Genomic DNA, 27,764 nt, shown 5'->3' with positions numbered 1-27,764 from the left:
TTACATGTTCGTATCTTATCAAATGTTTAAGTTGGGCAAGCCAGCTGCTGCTGAGCATTTTACAGGCTAGTTAGCATTAGGAAACTGTTAGCTCAGTTTATTTGTTAAGAAATAATATATCAGACATCTGTGTGTATGGCAAGCCGTTTTAATATTTAACAGCTAGACTGGATATGCCAAAAAGAGCATTTCAGCAGAGGTGTATAATCCAGGTGCCATACAGTAAAAATCCTGTCCAGCAGTTGTTCCAACCCTCTGAAGAAGCATGTGAAGACAAGGCTACTGCAATTTCTGCTGTTTGCAACATGGGAATCTGTTGTTTTTTGCAGATGTGTTTAATCCAGATGCCATAACCTGTACATTTAAAGCAGGGGTTTTCAATAAGGACCTACCATTTACCTGCAGAGGAGCTGGTTTAGTATTTGGTTGGAACACCTGCTGGACAGGATTTTTAGTTTATGGCACCTGGATTATACACCTATTACATTCTTCCTATCCACAATTGTCATTTCAGATATCCACAACGTCATTCTGTCTAGGACAAATGACGTCAATTTTGCCATTCATGTGTATGAGGTTTCTAATTACAGATATCTACAATTCAGTTGCAGATATTCGCAATGTGAATTACGGATATCTGCAACTGAATTACGACTAGCTGTAATTCCAGTTTCAGATATCTACAATTTAATTCTGACTAGTCATAATTCCAGTTCAAGATATCTTCCCTGTCACTTTACTGAATGGCTACACCGGCCACGCCGTTTTTCTTTTTTAATTAATGAATTTATTTTAATGAATACATTTTTTTTCTAATTTTTATTAATTTATTTTTTATTTTTTTTCCGGCCGCACCGTTTTTATTTTTTTTTGTTTAAAAAAAAAAAAAATTTTGTTTTTGCTTTTATTTGTTTTTTTTCCAGCCGCGCCTTTTTTTTTCTCTCTAATAAATTTTGTTTCTTCTATTTTGAATTTTTTTTTCTATTTTTTTTTTTTTTTTTTTATTGTTTTTAGTTTTATTTTTGTGTGTTTGTATGGCAAGCCGTTTTCATATTTAACAGCTAGAATGGATATGCCTTGCAGATATCCGCAATTCAATTATTCCTAGTCAAAAAGAGCATCTCAGATATGTACAATTACATTCTTCCTATCCACAATTGTCATTTCAGATATCCACAACGTCATTCTGCCTAGGACAAATTACGTCCCTTTTGCCATTCATGTGTATGGGGTTTCTAATTACAGATATCTAGAATTCAGTTGCAGATATCCGCAATGTGAATTACGGGTATCTGCAACGGAATTACGACTAGCTGTAATTCCAGTTTCAGATATCTACAATCTAATTCTGACTAGTCCTCCTAATTCCAATTCAAGATATCTTTAATTCCCCTCAATTCAAGATATCTACATCTTCCTTTTTAGATATCTTAAATTAAGTTTTGACTAGTCAGAACATAGTTGTGTATATATCTTGAACTGGAATTATGACTGGTTAAAATGATGTTGTAGATATCTCAAACTGGAATTACAGATATCATAATTTAATTGTAGATATCTATAATCAAGTTAAAGATATCTTGTAATTAATTTTAATTAGGGATATCTCAAATTGGAGATATCTTTAACTTTCATTCTGCCTAGTCAAAATGCAGTTGTAGATATCTGCAATGTTAATTCCGGATTAAAACGACTTGCCATAATGTGTGACAGTGTAAACAGGCAGATTTGATGCGGGTGTTTGCTGCAGTGGAGCTAAGCTGCTCTCCTGTGGTCTTTCACACTAAGCGACCGTCGTCCGTCGTCCGTCGGCCAGCTGAGCGATGAACGAGTTCAGGATTCACCACGACGTGAACGAGCTGCTCAGCCTGCTGCACGTGCGTGGAGGGGACGGAGCGGAGGGCTACATAGACCTGCTGCAGAAACACAGGACTCCCTACGTCACCACGACTGTCTCCGCCCACAGCGCCAAGGTGCGTGACACCTGCGTGACGACGTGTCTACCTTCCTTCAGAGACCTGCACAAACTGTACAAGCAGGACGCTTCATAACTTGGAGCGTGCTTAAAACACGACGAGGCAATTCTCCTCCAAAGCCTAAGCAAAGGCGTGTGATCACGCTCAAATCAGGGGCAAGGGGGGTAAAACTGCAGCTTCCTGGGAAATCTGCAACATTTAGAACTGATGAGGCGACTTCCTTCTACACAATCTTAAGTCATCCAGACAGACAGACCAGAAAGGCAAGGCAAGTTTATTTGTATAGCACAGTTCAACACAAGGTCATTCAAAGTGCTTTACATCAACATTTAAAGTGGCAAGACACAATTAAACAGTAAATAACAAATAAAATGATAAGAAAAGAGGTAAAATAATAAAAAGAACAAGTTGTTTAAAAAGTAAGGGCAGTAGAGTACAGCAGGTAAGTATTTAATTTAAGAGTACGCTTTAGTAAACAGTAATGTTTTTAGGCCTGATTTAAAGGAGCTGACAGTTGGAGCAGACCTCAGGTCTACAGGAAGTTTGTTCCACCGGTGAGGAGCAGAATAACTGAACGCTGCCTCACCTTGCTTGGTTCTGGTTCTTGTTCACAACAAACCAGATCCAGATGAACATCAGGGGTCTAGGAGCTTCATAGGGAACTAACAGATCAACCATGTATTTTGGTCCAAGACCATTCAGTGCTTTGTAGACCAGCAGTAAGATTTTAAACTCTATCCTTTGACTCACTGGAAGCCAGTGTAGTGATTTCATGACCGGTGTAATATGGTCCAGTTTCCTGGTGTTTGTAAGGACTCTGGCAGAAAAGGAAATGAAAACACACAATAGAAGTATAAGGTTTTACAGAAATGGCAGGCTCTGAAGGCTTTGAATGCTTGCACTAAAAACATAATAATTTTGTTTGTGGGTCAGTCAGTACGTGCACATGCAGCGATTCAAACTGGTTGGAGATCATTTGCACACATCGTACTGACTTTTAAACTGCATGTGAACACCTTAAGTCAGTCAAGTAATCTGATCAGACTGGATTCATCAACCCGCTTGCAGCACCTAGATAAGCCAGTCGCAACCGCCTTGTTAATGCCATGTGTACGTGGACATAGATATTACAGTCTGCGCATGCTCGAGAATTTCCCCCGGGTGGGGTTTTCCCCCGGGGGAGGGGATTCACCCGGAAGTGAAAGGAGACGACGCAACGCTGCTCAGTAGTAGCTCCCTGGGGTGTCGTGTGACTGCTTCAGGCGTGTCGTCAAAATATTTCCTATTCTGACATTTCATATATAAATATTGTATTTTCGCGACCATACGGGCGCCGTGTGAAAAGGCCAAGCCTCAGTCTTGTGTCATATTTCTGTATTTAAAACACACACGGCGCACCGACCGAAACGGCACACACACAAGAACACACACACACAAGCACAGGAGTGTGCGTATTTAAAAATACAGCGGGAGCAAAACTTTGTTTGATTGTAGGCTACTTTATTTCAGTTTTTACATTAATCAAACCCATTAAGTCTCATCCTCTGTTTCTGCATTAAAGAGCTCCGCTAAATCAGCTGTGCCAGTCCGAATTCCTCGCTGTCAGAGTCACGTTCCGTGCCGTGCGGCGCCTCGGAAATGCACGCTTTTGCAAAAGCTCGCAAAATAATCCCAGCAGACACGTTAGCCCACGCATCAACAATCAATCTGCAAACTGTGGCATAAAAAAACCAAAATACGCCGTACCCTACGCCGTAGGCTCTGCGTCAATTTAAAGCGGACCCAAACTCCGGAGACAGAAATCTCAAAATTTCGGAGCAAATTTCTTAACAGGCGTGGCTACAACTGTTAGAGTTCATCTATTAAACCAACATCTTCCTAAATGATTTATTTCAGCCGGCGTGATTCTCAACAGAGCAGCGTCCCAGAGAGAGTTTCTCTCCCGGGGCTGACGCAGCAGCTTGACCCGGCGGACACGTCTCTTCTCGGGCTGTGAGCTGAAGCTGCTCCCCGGGGGCGGCGGCTCTTCTCATCTCCGAAAACATCGGGTCAAATTTCTTAACAGGCGTTATTTGTATAAACTGAGCCCCGGTTGCGGATCTTAAGGTTACCTTTATACCTGAAAAAATATTAAAACTTAATAAAGTGCCATATTAACAGCGCTACAGCTGAAATTAAAACAGGTTTTGGCTCTCTGCTTCCTGATCAGGTTAGGGATGAAAACGAGGGGGAGTAGGAGAAATGGGACAGGCACCTGGGCCAAGTGCCCTAGATCTCAAGTGCCCTAAAATATCCCCCTTCTTTTTTAGGGGTTAGGGAAGAAAAGAAGTGCGAGTGGAGAAAAGAAGGGCGAGTGAAGGAGAATTGGGATTGGCCCTTAGAATGCACTTTTTCCTTTCGTTGTTAAGCGGAGGTCAACCGGAAGTGGCTCTTTGTTGAAATGGTTACCATGGTTACCTCGGGTACAGCGCCACCTAGCGTCACGGAGTCAGCCATGCTCTGGTTACAGTGGCTTATTCAATCTGATTCAGTCTGATCTCAGAACAGCATGTGTAATCAGACAAGTTGATCCAATCTTCTGCATGTCATTATCTGTTCAGATCTCCAACCACCTTGAATCGCTGCATGTGCACGTACTGAGTGTTGTAAAAAACAAAATAACCAATCTGGCAAGGCATGTTGTTGACATGAATGCCCGTTGAACTGAACCAGAGGCAGGTTTGTAAATACGATAATACAACGTGCATTCCTCTTACGGTTTGTGTCATGCCTACGCCGTAGGCTCTGTGTCGATTTAACGCGGAACCATAAATCAGCCATAAAGGTTTCACGCGCGCACGTAAAACTCATTTTATTTATATATATAAAAAAAAATCTGTGTCCCTTTAGGGGCTCCGTACCTCTTGGCCTCCACCTTCAAATCACACCACTTCTTCTTTTTTTTTTTCTGCAACAGATCTGTCTGTGGCACTCACAGTGTTTACAGCGCAGCAACGACGTGCTGCCACTCACTCGCTTAATTTTTGTTAGTGATTAGTGCCACTACTGTGACCACCAAATAATGTCGTTTTCCTGGCCTCCACCTCATCCACAACATCTCCATCTCAGTCTCTGTGAAATTGAGTGGCACGGTTGCTCGACACGTCTCATTCATCCTGACGCACAGCAGAAACAGGCTGCAGGAAGCCGCTGCGCATGCTCAGCAGGCTCATTCATATGCAAATACAATCATCAAATTGTTTGCATTGCCCATTTATGCTATGAAGTGGGCGTGTAGAGGGCGGGATATGAGGTGAATTCACGTGCTTAACCTTCCAGCTGGACTGTGATTTATAAAGCGAACATTGTGTGCAGATGTGCGTGCACACGGTTTTATAAATCAGGATTTTTTTTTTGTGCGCACGCCATTTTCGGCTTTTGGCCGCGCGTACACTTTTAGTATGAATCCTACACACTCTTTTATAAATGAGGCCCCTGGTTGTTAATGTGAAGTCAGCTTTTGAAGAAATAATATTAATCTGAGTATAGGGAGATGCCAAATGATTGCATACTATGTAAAAGTTAAAAAAATATGCTCATTGAGTTCTGATTGTTTACAAAAATACACATTTTAATTACATATATTTGCCAATTGTTTTACAGTAGGCATTACTTTTCAAATGAATTACAGTTTTATGAAGTAAAACAAAACTGTTTTTGGGTGAATGAGTTAGTGAGATGTTCTTATGATTGTGTGCACAGTGTATTTGGGTCGTTTGCAATTGTTTTGTCATGTTTTTAAACCCGCTAAAAGAAAATATATTAGCTCATTGTTTTTTTTCCCTAAATTGATGGCTTTTCCCCCTCTGACGTGAAATTAAACAAGCCCATAAGAATGAGACAAGTTAAATCAATAAAAAGATCTTATTTTCTTTTGCTTTGGAAAGCATGACACAAACATGCTTAAGGTCGGAAAGATTTATTTTGTGTATTTCTCCTCCATTAGGGGAAAAAAAATCAATACATAATTTTGAGAAATCATGTGTCTGTTGTTCTGAAATGATCTGAGACGGTTTAATCCCGAACGACAGACATAAAGAGAATCAAATCAATTCTGACTCTTTCCTTGAAAATCATCAGGATAAAGTTGCACACGGACAGTCTTGACAGTCACATATGCAGTCACTTGTATCCAAATCAGCCAGAAGGCATTAAAAGACAGAATGTTGCAAAGCTTAAATCTTATCCGACAGAAACAGATTACTGTGAATGATTTCAAACTCCTTACAGAAGTCATGTGTTGTTTGTGTGTGTTGTCGTCATGGTGGTTCTTGTGTGAATTTCAGGTCAAACTAACAGAGTTCTCCAAAACACCCGAGGACTTCTTAAGGAAATATGAGGAGCTCAAGTCCAAAAACGTTCGTAACCTCGACCCTTTGTTGTATCTGCTCTCCAAGCTCTGCGAGGATAAAGAGGTAATCCATGATAACGGACTGTATTTCACAATAGTTTCACTCGTCAAACTGATTTCACACATTTATGATAAGAAATATGTTATTATGATAAGTGGTTATGACATCATTCACTAAAAACACTAAACTATTAATATATAATGCAAAAAGCTTTGTTTTTTTCTTTTGCAGTTCTGTTCATTTCAAACTTCAACATCGACCAGTGTGCTCAACTAAAACTTAACTGAAATACGCCTAAAAATAAAACTCGTACAAAAAACAGGAGAAAACAATCTTTATCTTGAAATTAAATCCCTTAAGTTGCCAAGTAAAGAATTTACTGTTTAAAGCAGCACAAATGAACATTAGGTCCTCGTGTAGGCATGGAGTTTAAGTTGCTCTTGTTTAAACTATTGAAATTATCTGGAATGAGTTGAAGTGTATTCTTGAAGCGCCATGAGATCGAGATGTCATTTGTTTGATTTAGCGCTATATTCATGAAGCTGGATTGAATTGAGTCTCTCTGTTGTTCTCATTTTCCATGATGTCCACTGAAGCCGTCTCAGCTAGTTTTATGTGAGACAAAGTCCGGTAAAGCCACACATGGTGGGCTCCGGAGACGCCTGGGACACAAGTCCAAAGCTACGTTGCCTGGTTTAGATTTGATCAAATATCCCTTCTTATTCCCTTCTTGTTCTATTAAAACAACAAGTTGATTTCAGTGGTCGAGGTTAAAGATTTCCTGGAGACTTAAAACTTTACTTTGCGATAAGAAGCTGAAGAGTAAATGCAGTTACAACTCTGTATTTTCCCTTATAGATGTTTTTTGTTCAAAACAGATGTAAATAAAGTCGTATGCTTTAATAATAACTAAACCAACTATATTTCCCCTGTTTCAATCAACAGTTGTATCTATAGTCATGTGGTTTGCGTGATGTGTTTTTCCAGACGCTTCAGTTTCTGCAGCAGAATGCGAAGGAGAGGTCGGAGTCGCTGGCCAACACCAGCGCAGCCACGACCACCAGCTACACTCTGCCTCAAACCAGCACCAAGATGTCCATGCAGGAGCTGGACGAGCTGCGCAAGAAGCTCGGGAACGTCACTGCCAGTTCCAACGCTCCTCTGGTGAACTTTCTTTTTCTTCTTAATGCCACTGGAAGATTCAGGTTACCCTGATGTGTTGAGCAGTAACGGTGTCATTAGCAGTGCCGCCCCTCCCTAAACACAGAACACGTGCTGTGCGTAGGGCCTCATCTTCCAACGGGGGCCACGTTTTGCGCGTCGGGACGCATTTGCTCGGCAACGCATATGTGTAATGGATGCGCATATGCGCTACCGTGAGGAGGAGGGGAGAAAAGAGATCTGAATGGTATGAATAATCTGGCCGTGCAATGATTGGCAGCACCCGAAATCTGACCAATCAGAAGGGTGCAGGCGCGTGCAGACAGGCTCCTGCAGAGAGCCTGTCTGCACGAAAGCCTGTCTGCACGAAAGAGAGTCTGCAGGAAGAGAGGAAAAAAGCAAAACACGAGGAAACTCGTGCTTCACTTGAAGGTGGTATGTTGTTGAAATAAAAACTTTGTAGCAACTTTGTAGCACAGACATCTTAGCTGCCACTCAGATAGGAATCTGTCTTCAGTCTCTGTCTAGAGGCTCTAGACGCCTTGTTAACGCCCTCTGCATTCACCTCTGTTGAAAAAGAGTGGTAAAATGACCAGTTGGTCGTATATAAGCTACAAACGTTAGTCAATATATAATAAATTGGCTATAGTTTTACATCAATTTAAATTAAACTATTTTAAACTATTTTTAATGAGATAAATGTGCATCTGCAAAAGGCACGCATGCGTGTTTAGCTCTGATTTCCGACCTGCGAGACCTGCTTTCAGTTTTTTGTGATGGATTGAGGTGGTGGAGGTAACTTTCTTTTGATAAGTAATTGATTGCTATTTGTGACTTGTTTATTTCAGTTAAGTTTTTTTTTACTTAATATTTATTATTTCAGGTTGTTTTTTTTTTCAAAAAAATTTTTTTTCATTTGACTCATACCGTCAAACTACTTCATCTACCGTACATGTGTTATGATTGACTGGTTGTCAAGTTAAATGGCATGTTGTGATACGGTCATTTTGTACCAATGATACATTTGGGATGGTGAGAGGTTTGAGGTTCAAAACAAATTTTGCTTAGGGCCCCAATCTGGCCAGGGGTAGCCCTGGGGCCTCATCTATAAAGCTTGCTTGCGCAGAAAAAGCGCCTGAGAGTTGCGGAAGCCTTCTACGCAAAGTCTCGGATCTAAAAAGAAAAAACTAACCGAAAAATCTGCGTATCTTTACGGCAACTCGGACCCTCCCGTAAGAATTTACTTAAGACAGGGGAACTGGCGACGCAGGCTGTGAGGTGGTGAAATGAAGCCAGATTCATGTCATACTCTTAGTAATGTCATCACATATCACAACATATATATGACTTATAATAAAATAGTGCTGATAACGGAGCAGGCGGCGGGGGAGGGGGGGGGGGTGACTGCCGCTCCGAGCCCACTACTCCACGCCGAAGAGGAAAAAAGAAAGTGTTCTGATTAAAATAAGGAAAGTTGGGCTATATAACAATTGCGTTCATAAGGATAAAGTTTAAAAAAAAAATAAAAATTAAAGAAATAGTCTCTTCTCCCCGTGTGTGTCTGCCTGTCATGCACGGGTACGTGCGCTCATGTTGTTACAGCCGGAATTATGGTTCTGCGTCACACCAACGCAGAGCCCACGCCGTAGGGTCCGGCGTACGGTGCGCGTCGCCGCGTACCCTACGCCGTAGGCTCTGCGTTGGTGTGACGCGGAACCATAAATCAGCCTAGAGCAGTTCTGAGGGGAGACGGGAGGGAGGAGGGGGAGCGGGGGCCGCCGGGCCGCCGGGACGCCGTCCCGAGTGTCTGGATGATTTGCTGATCCTACCGTTAGTTTTTAAACTGTAAAAAGTGGGGGGGACAAATACATCATTTTGAAAAGACGGGGGGACATGTCCCCCCTGTTGCGCCGGGGAACTCACGGCGTTTAGCGCAGCAACGGCGTGCTGCCACTCACTCGCTTTATTTTATTGTATAGCCTACTATTTATATACTTATTCTAACTTTTACTGTGACCACCAAATAATGTGGTTTTCCTGTCCTCCACATCATATCTAGGTCTCCGTGAAAGTCAGTGTCACGGTGGCTGCTACTTCTCATTCATTCTGACGCCAAACCATGGATCTGCGCCAAACAGGCTGCAGAAAGCCACTGCGCATGCTCAGCAGGCTCATCCATATGCATTTCTGGGCGTGATAGGAGGCGGATTCAGCTACGCAACCTTCCAGCTGGACTGCGTGGAAGTCTGCGTGCACATGGTTTTATTGATCCGGATTTTTTTTTGCGCACGGCATTTTCGGCTTTTGAGAGTACGTGCACTTTTAGTATGAATCCTACGCACTCCATTTTAAATGAGGCCCCTGGTCATTAGTTTACATGATGAGTTCAGATGGGATTTATTTACCAGGCAGCTGTGGCTCATAAGGTGGGGCGGTGGTCTGATCTAGGGATGCCCCGATACCATTTTTTTCACACCGCGTACGAGTATTTTAATTTGTGTACTCGCCAATACAGAGTACCGATCCGATACTTCTACCACAAAAATAACTAGGCTAAAAATGCAATGAAAAATGCAATGAATTGGAAGACATCTAACTTTCGGTGAGGTGCCTATGAACTGTCAATTATCCATCAAGCTCCACAATGATCATGTTAACATGAAATCAGATAGATTTGTCTGGGACATTTCTCTTGCGGGACGGGAGAAGAGACAAAATCAATGCACCTCTATTATTGTTCTCAGAGTTTTGTGGATGCGGGCGGGAGTGGTTACTTTCAAGCACACAAAATGTATTTTCCTTCATAGGCCCTCAAGGGCCCTTCAGGATAGGCGTAGCCAACTTTTGACTAGAAAGGTTTTGGTTAAATCTCTCAGTATCTCTCTCAGTTTGTAAGTCGTGTGTGTCTTTGTAAATGTGCCTGCAGCCTGCCGAAGTCACCCGGAAGATGCTCAGGGAGAAACACAACAAGAAGAACCCCACGCAGCCCAACCCGGTGTTCCCTAACTGGGTGTATGACCGTCCAGCTCTGATCGGAGACTTCATCACCAGCATCAGCACTGCAGGAGATCCAGCCGTGGCCATCGGTACGCAGAGATCTAATCTGCACCCTCACTTCTGCTGCCTCCCGTCTGAGTTGTAATTCCTACATCTGATGATGATGCTGTCTGTGGTCAGGTACGTTGCCCCTGGCAACCCAGGAACAAGCTCTGGTGGAGGACCTGCTGTTTGTCCTGATTGGAGTTGACGGGCGGGATGTCACTGCTCAGCCTGTCCTGGGGAGGCAGAACCGCTCCTTCATACTCGAGGCCACTCTGGACATGTCCATCAAAGAGCTGGTTAACAGAATATTGCCAGTGGCATCGTATTACTCCACTATAACACGGTAAAAAACAAAGTCAGTGTACCTCTATAATGTGTTAATCATTGATATCACGCTCCTCAAAATCGATACTGTATACAGTAATCCTTTGCTATAACGCGGTTCACCTTTCACGTCTCGCTGCTTCACGGATTTGTATTGTGCATCGTGTTCTGCATTCTGATTGGCTAAACAGTCTCCCCGCTTCTTCACTTCCTGTGTCAATAACATTGGTTGCTTAGCAACAATGCTGAGAACGGCCAATGAGCTTCAGCAGCAGCTCAAGAACGGGACCCTTTGATGAATCGTTCATTACAGTTCTCAGATATAATCAATGGTGGCATGTGGGTTTATAAGAATCTTTTTGCTCAGAAGAAAAAAGAGCGACAACAACGACCCATAACTATGTTCTTCTCTGGAACAAACACACCTGCACCGCTGGCTTTAGAAGAAAAAGACGCTACAGAGCGAGTCAGGATGCAGCGGCAGTCAGAAGAGCAGAGAAATACACACCAGTCACAATTTGTCCTACTGTACGTATTTTTTTTTTCATAATAATTTTTCATTTTCTCCCGTTCAAATCCAATTACTCGGGTCGCGGCGGGGCTGATCTCCGCAATTTGAAGCCTTGTATAATAATTGTTAAAAAAAAAAAAAGGTTGCTACTTCAAGGATTTCACTTACTGTATCACGGGTTCTTTTTGGAACGTAACCCCCACGAAAAACGAGGATTACTGTACAACACATTTTGAAATAAGTCCAGCTGCATCACATTGATATGGAATTTGTAAGACTGCCAGCTGGAGCCAGCTGTCATTCATGCCTGCGTTGTTATGTTGGGCCGTAATTACAGCACCAGGTGGGAGTTTGTGGTGCAGGCTCTTTTGCTGTTCACTGTCTGTCACTGGACCTCGGACAGGGTGGAGTTGATAAATTACTACTGGTGACTCTACTCTGGATCCCTCCTTGATGGTTGACCACCTCAGCCTTTCTCTGAGGGAGAGTCCACTTTACTCGCTCATAGGGCTGGGTATCGATTTGATTACGATTCTTAAGATTCAGAATCGATTTATCACGCTTTGATTCGATAACATTCCGATATCAATTTGGGTTAGTGTTATTAAAACTGGTTTTTCAGATGTTGCATGAATTATATGACTGTGTAGTTATGCAGCATATTAATACTAGTATTATATTGAGATTCAACAGCAAGTATTGGCAGCTAATTATGCTGTAAGGACCAACCGCCTCCCAGAATGATGATATAACTGCTTTCAGAAACATCGTGGGGCAGAATTACCAAACAGATCCAGGGCAGCAAACAGAGGACGTATGAAATCGGTTTTACCATTTTTGAGAATTTGGTTTTTAGCATTTTATGCAAATGTGACCCCAAGTATATAAAGCAAATAAATATAGACAATTTATGCAATTATAACTGAAAACATTAATGTTTTCATACCTTTAAACATATTTAAAGGCAAAAACATGGCACAACATAGTTATGCTCGTGTCCAACAAAACATTCCTTTTTAGGGCATAAACAAAAGTACCAAAAGTTGTAATGTAATGATAAAAAAAAATCGATCTTTAGACATACGAATCAATTTTTAGGAATTAATATGAGAATCGATTTAGAATCGGAGAATTTATGTTTTTCAACACATGCCTACTTGCTCATACTGGTGAGCTGGTTCTGCCGGTCACTACCTGCATTGGTGAGGGTCGGCACAAGGATGAGCTGGTGCTGATGCAGATGTTGCATTGATCCACCTTCCAGCCTACCGGGTGAACAAGCCTGTGACATACGTAAACTCCTCCTTGAAGCTGCACCTCAGCCTCCACCTGGAAAAGCTTTTCCTCCCTTTTCTTACTCAGAACTCTGGTTTCACATCGGAGGTGCTGATTCTTATCCCCCATTGCTTCATGGTGGCTGCAAACTGTTCCAGGGAGAGCTTAAGATTCCCACTTCATGAGAGCTACCCTCTTATCCACTGGCAGGAACCCTAATGTACAGACTCCAAATGCTGGGCGGTTATAAATAGGCAGACAGGAATCGTCCTAGGCACCTCCAGATGGAACGAGGTCCAGCCTCTCAAGAAGATGGGGTCCTGAGCCTCTGCTGTGTGCCGGCTAGCAGTGGGTGAGCCTGACTACATCTAGACCGCCTGGAATCATGATCTTATCATTCTGGAATGATCCCAGGAGCTATATTGTCCCAAGTAGGGTATCCCGAGGCCAATCAGCCATGGGGTTGGGCTGTGCTCAGCTCACACGAGCAGCCAGGGCTTGCCCTCCTCCACGGGGGTCATGCAAGTCTGCAGGGACGTGGTTTGGGCAGGATCCCCAGCTACCTAAGCTAACTTGCCAGATGTGGAATATCACCTCTTTGACACGGGAAAAAACTATTACTTTTACTCAGCAACATTGTTTATCCAGTTCAATTAAATTTCATTTCTATAGCGTCTATTACAACAGAAGTTGTCTCTAGGATCTTTCCAGAGACCAGAACATGACCCCCGAGCAATTATTGCATAAACATAACATAAACACTGGCAGGTAGAAACTCCCCTAGTGGGAGAAAAACCTTAAAGGTATTGTGACATCATTTTTAACATGCTTTTAACACTATTAAAAGTCTTGGCCAACATCCCTCAAATGTGTCTAAAAGAGTGTAACAAGAAAAACTTCACTCTAGTACTCTTTTCCTGGCTTTTTATTACAGTGTTTTTTTGCGCCGTGAAAAATGCTTCCTTTCCCCCTTTCCTGTCAATCATTGCTCCGCTCCTCCTCCAAACCTCCTCCTCCTCCAGCCATACGCTCACAGCGGCGTCGGAGCGACAGGCGAAGCATGCACGGAAAAGCAGGAGGGCGAACCACAGCAAACAATCATAAAAATAAAGGCATGCAAGCAGCACTGTCCCCTTATCTTAAGTCCAGTCAGTGGCCGCAGGTCTTCTTAGCAGTTTTCCTCCGGTGATTAGAACAAAAGAGGCTCTAAACAGCTCCTTGTTAAGCCTCATTTATGGTTCTGCGTTAAATCGACGCAGAGCCTACGCCGTAGGGTTCAGCGTATGGTGCGCGTCGCCGCGTAACCCTACGCCGTAGGCCTGCGTCGGTGTAACGCGGAACCATAAATCAGCCTTTATGGTGCGCCGGAGAGGAGAGGAGACGGGGAGCTGGGTGGAGGGGGCGGTGATTTAGCGGATCGTTAGGTAACGATCCGCCACCAAACCACATGCGCCGTTTTTGCATAGTTATGCGGAAAATCCCAGAAAGCACACAATACACTGAATGTTAAAAGTTTGTTGTTTTTTGGGTGTAATTGATGTCAAGACACCCAACAAAACACAAAAAATCAAGAAAAATGTGTTTTTCATGTCACAATCCCTTTAAGCCAAACAGTGGCAAGAAAAACTCCCCTTTTAGGAGGGAAGAAACCTGGACCAGGACCTGGATCATAAGGGGGGGCCCTCCTGCCGGAGGCCAGCTGGGCAGAGCAGGAAAAGAGAGAACAAACTGAGAGAATGAAGAACAAAGAAAGGAAAGGGGGCAGGCCAGGATGTCAGCAAGCATATAGCAGACATCTACACAGACAGGTGGAAGCAGCAGTGGGATGATCAGAGGGGGGGACTGCACGTCAGCATGCAGCTCTTGAAGCTCCGGCCTGAAAACATACACAAAAGAGAAAAAAGGGGGCCAGCACAACAAACTACAAGAACGATGGACAAAAATGATGGCTAGTTAAAGTATTTATGATACATTTGCATCTTTTCTCTGAAAAATGAACTCTGAGGGAATGATGAGAACGTTACATGTACCTGCCTTCCAGGTTTATTGAGGAGAAGTCATCCTTTGAGTATGGCCAGGTGAATCATGCCCTCACAGCAGCAATGAGGACCCTGATGAAGGAGTATCTAATCCTGGTCACCCAGCTGGAGCACCTCCAGCGGCAGGGCCTCCTGTCCCTGCAGAAGCTCTGGTTCTACATCCAGCCCACAATGAGAACCATGGAGATACTGGCGTCTATAGGTAAGAGGCTGAGCACAGGCGTTGTGGCTATAACCAGTCCCCTGCCTGGTTCAACACGGAGGTGCCTCCTGGTTACACTCTGCTTCCAGCTTTAGTTTGACCTCATGTTCATTTATGGATGTTATTTTATCCTGGATCAGTTTACGACCGGTGCCCACATTCACCACACAAACGACTTCAACATTCCTAAGATAATCTTTAGGTACCATCTAGGGGTGCAACGGTTCAGGTAGCCCACGTTTCGGATTCGGTTTTTGGGCCACGGATTCGGTTTGTGTTAAGCCTGAATTATGGTTCTGCGTTAAATCGATGCAGAGCCTACGGCGTAGGGTACGGCGTAGCCTATGGCGTAGGGGTGCGTGTCACCGCGTACCCTACGCCGCAGGCTCTGCGTTGGTGTAACGCGGAACCATAAATCAGCCTTTATGTGCATGAAGAGAGCTTTTTTTCCAAAATGATCTGTTTATTTCTCTTGTCACGTTTCAAAATGTAAATTACTATAATTCTTTATAGTCAACAGCCTCTTAATCTTCACAACGCAGTACAGTAAGTACAGTATCCACTACTAAATACGGGGGCTGAACCCCGAGTTCTTCTTCAGGTGTTATAATTTAAGTTGTTGGGGGAGTTTTGCCCGAGACGTTAGAGTTGGAGTCTGCCTTTGTTTATGACTGTAAAGCTGTTCATTTCCTTCCTGTAAATAAACCGGCCCGATCAGAGCCCGTCTCCGCCTGCTCAGTGTAACGTTTCACTGACCAGGCGGAGACTCTGATCTTCCACTAGCCGGTCTCAAGCAATGATTACAGACAGTAAAAGCTCTGTTAACTATTTTCACTCCATTGTCGTTGTAATCAACAGCGAAACCGAATTGATGCCACACCGGAGATTTGAATGAAGCCGGTGCTTCTTCTAACTTTTTTTCTCAACTGTCCTCACACAGTGAGGACTGTGTGAGGACTGTCCTCACACAGAACAGAGCTCGTGCGAGCACGAGCTCTGTTCTGTGTGAGGGCGGAGTGGGCAGAGCTACAACACTGACTACGACTTGCGAGGAGCGCTTTTCTGCAGCAGGCTGACAGGCACGCACAAACACGCGGATTGTAAAGCATTAATGCAAAATTAATGGCAAAACCGAAAATCCGCGGCACACGAGGGCGTATTGAATCGTGGAGGGCGAACCGAACGGTTCGGTTTTATACCGAGAACCCTTGCATCCCTAGTACCAACACAACCTTTACAAGGGATGCCATCTCCTCGTTTATGGAAGAGTATATGGGCCAGGCAGGAGAAAAATAAAAATAATATTTTAGAAGAGTAAGATTTTTTTTTTCATTATGCACTTCGAGAAAAAAGTAGAGAAAAAAAGTCGAAATGTCGAGAATAATGTTGAAGTACAATTTCGAGAAAAAAGTCAAAATGTTGAGGAAAAAAGGTGAAATTTCGACTTTATTCACGAAATTTCAACTTTATTCACGAAATTGTATTTCAACATTAATCTCGACATTTTGACTTTTTTCTCGACATTTCGACTTTTTTCTTGAAGTGCACAATAAAAAAAAAATCTTCCCCTCTCAAATGTTTTTTCTCTTGCATGGCCCTAATACTCTTCCGTATCGTTTAGCCACTAGAGGGAGACTTTTATTTCCTAAATAATCAGGAAATATGAATGAAATAGAATTCTCATGAAGTCAAACACTATATTAATATCTGTTGGCATTTTCCCAGCGTCCTCTGTGGATAAAGGAGAATGTATGGGTGGATCAACGCTGAGCCTCCTCCATGACCGGACCTTCAACTACACGGGTGACAGCCAGGCGCAGGAGCTGTGTCTCTACCTCACCAAAGCAGCCAGCGTCCCATACTTTGAAATCCTGGAGAAGTGGATCTACAGAGGCATCATCAAGGATCCATACAGGTTCATATAAATCATGACAAATGTTGTATCATCTTGTCCCGAAGCCCAATTCATGTCCACGTTCTGCATCTGCTCAGCGAGTTCATGGTGGAGGAGCACGAGCTGCAGAAGGAGAAGATCCAGGAGGACTACAATGACAAGTACTGGGATCAGAGGTACACCATCGTACAGCACCGGATTCCCTCCTTTCTACAGAAAATGGCAGACAAAATATTAAGTACAGGTAAAACACAAACAACAAATGGCGCTTTTATACTAGTACCTACTCGACTCGCCTTGCCCTCGTTTCTTTTTAGACACCTAGATGAGAAGTAGGAGGGTTGGAGCAAAGCTGCTGTGACGTATTTGATTGTGTGATCTAAACTGAGAAGACAACAACACAAAAGATGTAGAACCTGGAGGAGAGGATATATGTGCTGCTGGGTCTGTGGCTTGTGTTCGATATCAAGTTAAAAAATGAGAGTGAGAGAAGCTTCAAGCAGCGACGCTTTTTTGTTTTTTTTGTTTGTTTGTCTCGGCGCTGTTGAAAAGTCAGCTGGGAGCCGTGAGCAGCTATGAAGTGACAGAGCTCCTGGTAGATCTGGTCGTTCCTTATCGCCCGTCTAGATCCCTTTTTAATTTTCTCCTCAGCCACCAGGTTTATGAACATCTGCACCTCAGAGTTGGATCACCAAACAGACTTTTGTGCTGCCATTGCTGGTCAAATAAAATGAACAAGAAGCCGCCGTCAGTCTCTCTTTTGCTGATTTCCGTCAGATACAGCCGACTCAGCCACTTAGAACCTCGGCAGAATAGATACAGAAAAAGTATCAACTCTGCACGCCTCCACCCGCCTCCACCCCTAGTGGAGAAGCGCAAAACTGGGCCGTGTCGAGTCGCGCTGAGTAGGTACTAGTGGAAAAGCGCCAAAAGAGGCCTGTAAGGGATCTGAAGGCAGGGTGCTGATGCGTGTTGTTTTTCAGGGAAGTACCTGAATGTGGTGCGGGAGTGTGGCCGTGATATCAAGTGTCCCGATGCCAGGGAGGTGCTGTACACCCTGAAGGAGAGGGCTTATGTGGAGCAGATAGAGAAGGCCTACAACTACGCCAGCCGGGTCCTTCTAGACTTCCTGATGGAGGAGAAGGAGCTGGTCTCACGTCTGAGGTGAGTTTTTCCTCTCTTTTTGTCCCCTTGGGCAGAGCACCCGGAAACATGTCAGAGGACGAGCAGCTGGGGTTTAACTCCACCACATTAACACAAGTAAAAAGTTTTCAACGTTTCAGGTTGAGGTTGTCTGATTTCTTCCTTTCGTCAGATCAATAAAGCACTACTTCTTGATGGACAAAGGAGATTTCTTTGTGCACTTCATGGACCTGACGGAGGAGGAGCTGAAGAAGCCGGTGGACGACATCGTTCCTCCTAGACTGGAAGCCCTCCTGGAGCTGGCGCTTCGGATGAGCACAGCCAACACGGACCCCTTCAAAGACGACCTGAAGGTGGGGGTAGGCCTGTGTTGAAAAAAACTACATTACATTACAACTTTTGGTATTTTTTTGTTTATGCCCAAAAAAAGGAATGTTTTGTTGGACACAAGAATAACTACTGCCATGTTTTTGCCTTTAAATATGTTTAAAAGTATGAAAACATTAAAGTTTTCAGTAATAATTGTATAAATTGTCTATATTTCATTACTTTATATACTGTCATGGGGTTACATTTGCATAAAATGCTAAAAACCAAATTCTCAAAAATTAAAAACCGAAAATGGAAAAAATAAAAACGATTTCCTACGGCCTTATCCCTGTTTGCTGCCCTGGATCTGTTTGATAATTCTGCCCCACAATGTTTCTGAAAGCAGTTATATCAGCATTCTGGGAGGTGATTGGTCCTTATAGTCATTATTAGCTGCCAATACTTGCTGTTGAATCTCAATATAATATCAGTATTAATATGTTGCAAAACGACACAGTCATATAATTCAGGCAACAGCTCAAAAAACAGTTTTAATAACACTAACCCAAATCAATATCGGAATCTAATCGGATCGAATCAAATCTTGATAATCGATTCTGAATCTTAAGAATTGGAATCGAATCGATTCTTGACATTTGAATCGATCCCCAGCCCTAGGTGGGGGGACATGTGCCTCTTCCCTTTGTAGACTCACACTTGGGCTTAGATGGACAGGATCAAGCTTTCCTGACGTCTCCACCTGGTATTTTGCTGTATCTCTGTGGTATTTCTGTCAAAACAGCAACGTACTGGACTTCACTTTCCTCGTCTGTGTGGGGGTGGGTGGGTGGGCTTCTTTTGAAACCGGTGTTAAAACTGTGTTACAGTAACCCCTGGTTTTTCCCTGATTTTATACAATTTTTATACAAGGCTTCAAATTGCGGCCCGGACGGAGGTGGGTCTCCGGGCTCTCCCGGGTCGGGTTGCACACCTCTGTTGCCAGTGTCCCACCTTTTTGAAAAGTTGCATGTTCCTCTTGTTTCCCCAGATCGACCTGATGCCTCATGACGTCATCACGCAGCTGCTGCGAGTGCTCGCCATCGAGACCAAGCAAGAGAAGGCCATCATCAACGCTGACCCTCCAGACGTGGCGCTCAGCGGCCTGGAGGCCTTCTCCTTCGACTACATCGTCAAGTGGCCCCTCTCGCTCATCATCAACAGGTTCAGTAGATCACCCACCACACCTGCTCACAGAAGCAGCTGCAACTGATTACAGGTGGAATTACAGCATCAGCTTTCACACACGTTTGAAAGTCTTTATTTTGAAGACCACAACCCTGACCAGAAAAACAACACATCTTGCAGTCGCTTAAGAATAAAAACTGTTGTTGTCGTCGTAGACCTTCTTGAGCAGCTTCCCTACGCGGCACATAACTGTAACTTAAAGGTTTTGGTGAAACGGTACAGCCAGACACACGTTCCACTTCACTCCATTGAGAGAAATGTAGGATGAGCGCGGAGGCGGTAAAGACAGCTACAGACCTTTAACGGCCTCTTGCTGTTTCTAGGACCTCTGACACCTCAGCACAGGTCTCGTCCCCCGGTGAACCCAAGCGTTTGCTTCAGCTGCATCAACACGCATTTCTGGCTTTTCTTTTCTTCTATGTCTCTAAAAATGTCACCATTTTGAAACAATCAGAGGTTTTTTGTTGACAATAATCCAAATGAATGTATGATCCAGGAAAGCTCTGACGCGCTACCAGATGTTGTTCAGACACATGTTCTCCTGCAAACACGTGGAGCGCCTGCTGTGCAACGTGTGGATCAGTAACAAGGACTTCCGACAGTACTCTCTGCACTCTGCCAAGTGGTGAGCTGATGCACCATTAAACACAAATGTTTGCTAGGTGTCAGACGGTCTCCTGACGCTCGAATGATCCGCTGCAGGTTTGCAGCAGCGTTCGCGCTACGCCAACGCATGCTGAACTTCGTGCAGAACATCCAGTACTACATGATGTTCGAGGTGATGGAGCCCACCTGGCACGTCATGGAGACCAACCTGAAGACGGTGAGCCGCCGTCAGGGAGGAGGGAGACGGGATGGGTCCAGGCGTGTCTTCCTCATGCTGAGTGCTGCTCTCCTCACCAGGCTTCCAACATCGACGACGTGCTGTGCCATCACACCAGCTTCCTGGACAACTGCCTGAAGGACTGCATGCTGACCAACCCCGAGCTGCTGCGCATCTTCTCCAAGCTCATGTCCGTCTGCGTCATGTTCACCAACTGCATGCAGGTACGGCAGGCCCGTCGTGTTGCAGCACAAACACACTGACACTAGGGCTGGGTATTGTTAAGAACCTGACGATTCGATTCGATTTAGATTCTTTAGGTTTCGATTCAATATTGATTTAAATGCTTCGATATCAATTCAGTAAGACGTAGAAATATACAAATACCTGTTGATAATACCATTATTTTTATTTTCATGCCTATAACATGTGGCATGTTACTTCACATAGAAATGAACTGAGCAATTAAACTTAGCAGCACCATAATGGCTCACTTGTGCATTTGTACTGTAGTACAAAGTTTAAAGGGGACCTATTATGAAAAACACGTTTTCTCTTGCTTTAACATATATAAAGTGGTCTCCCCTCCGCCTGCCAACTCAGAGAAGGAGGAAAGCAACCAAATTCTGCAGTGTCTGTACAGCCGCCCGGATGAGCCATCCAGTGTGATGTGGCTTCTACGAGCCACTCAGATTCTGCTCCCGTCGTTACGTCACCAAAATGCAAACCACGCCCACAACTAAACACCGTGTCCTAATCCAGCCTTCTGCATGCGAGCGTCTGACTATCGCGTAGCACTGCGTGACATCGGACGCTCTCTTTCCATCTCCCTCCAGCAGCTGCCACTTTATTGAGGTTTTTGTAGTGAAATGAGGAGGTATCATAGAGATAACTTCTCATTTCAACTAACTGGATCAGCCGTTCCTCATCATGACTGTTTCCTACAGCGCTTTCAACCGGCTTTCAACGCGAGCGACAGGAAGAGAATAGAAGCAGGCCGCCGTGCTACGCAGCGCGGCGTCGCTGTGGCCAGTTAGGACAGTCCAATAGAAAATAAACCAATGGAAATGATTTTGTCGCTGACGCTCGCTCGCATCGCATGGGACATGGTTTAAAGCAGTGGTCCCCAACCCCCGGGCCGTGGGTCATTTGGTACCGGGCCGCACAGAGAGAAAAAAAAAATAAATAAAATTTTTTTTTTTTTTTTTTTTTTTATTAAAAAATTATTTCTGTAGAATCCCGGACTGATGATGGTTGACTCTCAAACTGATGGTTCACAATGTTTTTATTCCTTGGATGTAAATACACAGCAAACACACCGTAAGAGCTATAAAGGAATAAAATAAAATAAAATAGTTAGTCTTTCTACATTCATATTAGTTTAACTTAAATACAGACCGACGCAGCTGCTTGCTCGGTCGGCAATAAAGCTACCACAATACATGAGCGACCAAACTCAAGCTGGACATAAATACGGTATAAAATTTGCACAAATCCTCATCAGAAGGTGCTTTTTGTGTCAGTTAGGCTCCACTTTAGCATTCCCGACACTAGTTTAGTCTTTCAGACACACTTTCTACTGCCGTTAAACTTTTACCGCCCGAAGCGCCGGATGTTTACAAGGTCTCGGTGAGACGCCTTCAAAATAAAAGCACTAAATATCGGTCTACTTAATATATAACAATAAAATAAAAGCCTGGCTTTAAATAACGTTAGTGAGAAAACAAACATAAAAACACATTTATAGAAACACTGATATTATAGGTAATTTACAATTTCCATTATTTCATTTTATTTCTTCAAAAATGATGTTTTATTATTATTATTATTATTATTATTATTACTACTACTATAGCGAAAATACCACAGTTTTTAATGCCGGTCATTTTATTTAGTTTTTATCAGCTACACCTTTAGATTGGGCCGTGAAAATATTGTCAAACATTAAACCGGTCCGCGGTACAGAAAAGGTTGGGGACCACTGGTTTAAAGCCTGAATTATGGTTCCGCGTTAAATCGACGCAGAACACGGCGTAGGTTACGCTGTACAGCTGCTCCCGGTTGTCAGGCCAGCGCTGTTGTGTGGCAGCTCCGCCGACAACGTGTAGGTGAATGTCTACAGTGTAAAGCGCTTTTGGGCTGTAGGAGTACAGCTGGAAAGCGCTATATAAGTGTAAGCCTTTTACCATTTACGCGGCGACCGCGTACCTTACGCCGTAGGCTCTGCGTTGGTGTAACTCGGAACCATAAATCAGCCTTAATAGTGTACGCAGCCGGCTGCTCTTCTGCCCAGAGCGAGGCTTTGTGCCCTCCCCTGCTAGACGTCATTCAGGCAGCCAATCAGCACAGAGCCTCATCATCATAGCCTCCCCACCCACTCAGAATCCCACATAGATAATGAGGTTAGAGACTGGGAAGATAAAGACATAGTTTAGAGGCTGAATTTCTAATTTATTTAGCAAAAACAATCAAAAGCTTGTTTTTAAGACATTCAAGGCCTGTTTAAAATAGGTATTAGATGCCATAATAGGTCCCCTTTAAAATAAAAAAAACACATGACAGTTCTGTGTCAACATGATCGCGTATCCTGGTTCAAGTGTGTGTACCATCTTCTTAAAACCTTGATTTTTCCACAACACTGTACGGTCGAAGGTCTTTACAAATGAAGATGGCCACGGACTCCGTTATCTTCTGTGCGCGGACAGATCTTGGCAGTAGTTTGCAGACAAAGGCTTTGTCGAGTTGCATCTGTTTTGGGTCCACAGTTTTAGCCGTAGGTTGTTGCAGGGCATCCGCATGGTGTGGTTCCGCAGGTTATTATGGCATTTAATGTATATTTTAAACAGGCCTTGAATGTCTTAAAAACAATCAAAAGCTTGTTTTTTCTACATAAATCAGAAATTCAGCCTCTGGGCCATGTCTTTATTTTTACCGCTCCTAACCTCCTTCTCCATGAGGGATTCTGAGGGTCCACATTTGGAGGCTATGATAATGAGGCACTGCGCTGATTGGCTGCCTGAATGACGTGTAGCAGGGCAGGGCACAAAGCCTCGCTCCGGCCAGAAGAGCAGCGGCTGTGTACACAAAGTGTGTCCCATGCGATGCGAGCGAACTTCAGTGACAATAAATTCCATAAAGCCTGAATTACGGTTCTGCGTTAAATCGACGCGTTCCCTACGCCGTAGGCTCTGCGTTGGTGTAACGCGGAAGCATAAATCAGCCTTTAGTTCCCTGACCGGGTCACCTCGTCTTCACACAGGAAGATTTAATTGAATTCTAAACGGGTACACCAGTTCTTTACTCCGATTCCTCATCATTTAATTTCTTATGTTACAAGACCAATGAATCATGTTAACTGTAAAGAAATCACAACACTGAAGGTTCACAAATGGCAACTTTATTGTTAAAAAAAATGAAACAACATAAGTTGTATATACATAACATTTATGCACTATTGCTGGCTCAAGGAAGGACTGTGTGTCTTCTGAAGGTGTCGTTAAACAGCTCCAGGTGCTTGGAAGATCTGAAACCATAAACAGAAGAAAAATGTATTACGGTACTATTAGAGCTCCGTAACACGGAGTAACACCAGAGCTAAGCTAAATACTTAGCCCATGCAAAGATCATACTTGTAAACAAATATAAATAACATAAAAAATTAACGTCACTTACCGCTGACTCGTGTGCAGTTGCCGGGTCTGTACTGTTGGTACTGATGCTTTTATGAGGGTAAGTGTCGATGCTCATTTGTACTGTCCCTCGTTGAAACAGCCACACGATACACCGCTTCGGAACAATGGCAGACGCTCCGGGCGGCGGAGTTAGTTGTGGGCGTGGTTTCAGCAGCTGAGGCAGACCGAGGCGTGGTTTGCATTTTGGTGACGTAACGAAAATGCGCAAATCTAAACGGTTCGTAAAAGTCACATCAGACTGGACGGCTCAGCCGGGCGGGGTGACCAGACACTTCAGAATTTGGCTGCTTTCCTCCTTCTCTGTGTTGGCAGGGTGAGGGGAGACCACTTTATATATGTTAAAGTAAGAAAAAACTTGTTTTTCATAATAGGTCCCCTTTAACTGATCTGGGAAAACCGGCCTATGTTGGTACCAAACATTACCAGTTACTCAACTGAAACGGTTTCTAACTCAATTGATTATTTCCCACAAACAGCCGATGTCTCAAGTTTGCTCCCGAACCGTCATCATGATGTCCAGGAGCAGAATCTAGTCCAGCACAAACGGACCTCTGAAAGCCTCTTCTCTCTGTCTGCAGCGCTTCACTCAGAGCCTGAGGCTGGAGCGGCTCTCCATGGAGCAGGGGACGAGGGACGGACCTCCAGCTCCGAGCCAGCAGGCTGACGAGGCAGAGAAGAAGAGGGTGACCACAAAGGTATTCATGAAACATCTTTTCCCATGTCGGACCTGAAGTGCACTAAAAGCAGTGCAGGAGTGTCACAGGATAAGGTGCCTCATGGTGCTTTTCCACTAGCACCTACTCAGCCTGACTCGACTCGCCTCGGTTTTTCGCTTTCCCAGTAGGGGTCTAACGTGCCGAATACGGCGGCTGAGTCGGGCTGTATCTGACGTCATCACACTACAGGCCACCGATTGGTCAGGAGGCGGAAATCAGCGAAAGAACAACTCTTGTTCATTTTATTTGACAGGCAATGGCAGCACAAAAGTCTGTTTGGTGATCCAACTCTGAGGTGCAGATGTTCATCAACCTGGTGGCTGAGGAGAGAATTAAAAAGCGATCTAGACGGGCGATTAGGAACGACCAGATCTACCAGGAGCTCTGTCTCTTCATAGCTGCTCGCGGCTCCCAGCTGACTTTTCAGCAGCGCCGAGACAAACAAACAAAAAAAAAGCGTCGCCGCTTGAAGCTTCTCTCACTCTAATTTTTTAACTTGATATCGAACACAAGCCACAGAGCCAGTAGCATATATATCATCTCCTCCAGGTTCTACATCTTTAGTTTTGTTGTCTTCTTTGTTTAGATCAATCACACAATCAAATACGTCACAGCAGCTTCGCTCCAACCTTCCAATTCTCATCTGGGTATTGAAAAGAAACGAGGGCGAGTCAGGCTGAGTAGGTACTAGTGTAAAAGCGCCATTACTTTATTCATTCAGTCCCAGTTAGATTCAAGACAAAAGTAACGGCATGTGAACTTTATTTAGAGGAAAGCAAGCTGTGACTGTCCTGAAGGACTTTAGGAACATCAGCAGACGGGTTTGAGTTCCCAGAGTCTGGATCAGGTCCTCACAGAGGCCGGTGAGACCATTAAATGTCTCATTATCCTACAGTTTCCATGACAGTGTAACCGGTTCAGTCTCAACACCGAACAATATATCATTGACACAGTTTATATTTCCATGAGCACCACTGAAGATCGCTTTAAAATTTTTGAAAATTTTCTGTTGGTCCATACGCTTTGCACGAATTCAGTTTATTATCCGTTTTAAACCCCCAGCTGACTGCAGGAAATGTTGAAAATCTCAGCAAATTAGCTGTTGGACTTGAATTGTATCTTTGAGCACGCTGTCGTTAATCCGTCTCGTACATGTGTGGCTTCTCCCTCTGCTGGCTCAGTTTCTCCCCGAACATGTGGACACCCTCCAGTCGGACGCAGGATTTGAAGCCACGATCAGCAAGTTTGACAGTAACTTCAGCATTCTGCTGCTGGACCTGCTGGACAAGCTGAGCATCTACAGCACCAACGACTGTGAGCACAGCATGATCAGCATCATCTACAGGTAAACCTGCCGGCACCACACTTCCAACTTCAGGCTGGTAAAAGGTCCAGTGGGAGTGTTAATACCAGTTAGGTTCATGACCTGGTGTCACTAGAGAGAAGGCTACTCTGTGATAATCAATTGCTGCATCCGAAGTTCCATACTTTCACCCTAATGAGTAGCAAAAACAGTATGTGAGATTTTTTAGTGCATCCGAAACATTAAAACGTACACAATAGTATGTGCTATCCATACTCATTCTGGAGAAATGTATTAGTATGGATTGATGGACACTAGCTAAGCAGAAACTTCCCACAATGCAATGCAGCGGTGTTTGGTTGCTAAGTGCTGCGCAGATACCTAGCAACCAACAAAAATGGAGGATAACGTGAAACGAGACTCCAAACTGCACAAAAAACGTTGATGTCACTATGAAACTGGCTGTGAAGCTAATTTAGGGACCGTCTACAAATTGCGGTCCCCATATAAAAATATCCAATAACTTATTCAATAACATCAATAACTTGAATTAATTTATTTTTTCCAGTTGGAATATCGGTATGATTATTCTACAGAACTAATGTACTGGTACGCCAATGGTTCACAAAGGGTTTAGAGAAATGTATGACAAAGAGCAGAAGTGCCTTGTAGATATTTAAAGGTTTGATAATCTAGCAAAGAAACTATTTGTGGCAATATGCAGACTATCAGTCAGACTGACGTCACTTGAGGTTGCCAACCATCATTTGGTTTAATTTGCAGTGAGTGAAATGACCCAGCTCTTTGCACGGGGATGTTTGTTGCTGTCCATATCACCATAAGGAGAGGATTGTTGTTTAGAACGTAATCAGAGACTGGAACTGGTTACTTTGACCTTCGCTGTGGAACTAATCTATCAGTTGTCTGTGAAATTATATATTTTCCACAGTAAAGGCTCTCTAACAAACTATTACTAGCAACGTGCTCGGGGGGTTGGACAGTCTCTTTTATTTAGGAGTTACTGTGAGTCAAGTTCAACTCTAGTCCCCGCCTGGTCCCACCTCCAGTCTAGTAACCGTCCAGTCCCCGTCCTCTCTAAAGCAGAGAGAACTGCAGTTGTGACAATAACAACCTTCTCAGCTGATTCTGGACTATTCACCATCCTCGTCCTCTCTGACCCGAGTGCAGGACCCTCTTCCATCGGTATCACTCCCACGCCACTAGAGCGGCCTCAGGCCACGCCCCATCCTTCACCTGTCACCGCAGGTGAGCCCCGGCCGGGGCTCTGTCCAATGAAATGGTTCTGTTTGCTAAGCTGCAGCTCATGTGTTGACCCTGCACCGACTTGAGCACGTTATGACAGACGGGCTGCAATTTCCAGTGATGTGCAGCAGAACTGAGAAACGTTGACTCCTTCAGGATCATCATATATGTACCTAACAACAGTTATTGCAGAGTTAGAACTTCCGGTGGATTATTGTTGCTATGGTTTCTTACCTTGCTGAGCGTAACGCACAGACTTGTTTCTTTCTTTAAGCTGAAGAATTTCAGGTGTTAATCCAGCTTCAGTTGGCTAGCTGCTGGCGTTAACAGTGTCGTCTACTTCCCAGGCTGGACTTTAACGGCTTCTACACGGAGCGGCTGGAGAGGATGGCCATCGAGCGCAGTCAGAAAGCAGCAGCATAGCGTGGTATCAGTGCTCCTCGTACCGACGCATC

The 27,764-nt window shown here is 44.0% G+C and overlaps 1 protein-coding gene across 1 annotated transcript; it reads left to right on the top strand.

The window, feature by feature from the left end:
• The first annotated feature begins 1,800 nt into the window (after nt 1-1,800).
• Nucleotides 1,801-27,764, top strand: tubgcp2 (tubulin gamma complex component 2). The gene is made up of 17 exons (XM_061707686.1): nt 1,801-1,973; nt 6,302-6,430; nt 7,355-7,531; nt 10,455-10,614; nt 10,706-10,913; nt 14,722-14,921; nt 16,647-16,836; nt 16,914-17,059; nt 17,799-17,979; nt 18,131-18,311; nt 19,316-19,488; nt 20,009-20,137; nt 20,215-20,335; nt 20,416-20,559; nt 24,606-24,722; nt 25,925-26,088; nt 27,657-27,764. Exons 1-17 carry the CDS (start codon nt 1,824-1,826, stop codon nt 27,730-27,732), a joined length of 2,646 nt encoding a protein of 881 aa, XP_061563670.1. The 5' UTR covers nt 1,801-1,823; the 3' UTR covers nt 27,733-27,764.

This window comes from Cololabis saira, chromosome 19 (genome assembly GCF_033807715.1).
Source record: "Cololabis saira isolate AMF1-May2022 chromosome 19, fColSai1.1, whole genome shotgun sequence".
Taxonomy (NCBI): domain Eukaryota; kingdom Metazoa; phylum Chordata; class Actinopteri; order Beloniformes; family Belonidae; genus Cololabis; species Cololabis saira.
The sequence above is the reverse complement of the archived record's forward strand: the minus strand, read 5'-3'. Positions and strand labels throughout refer to the sequence as shown.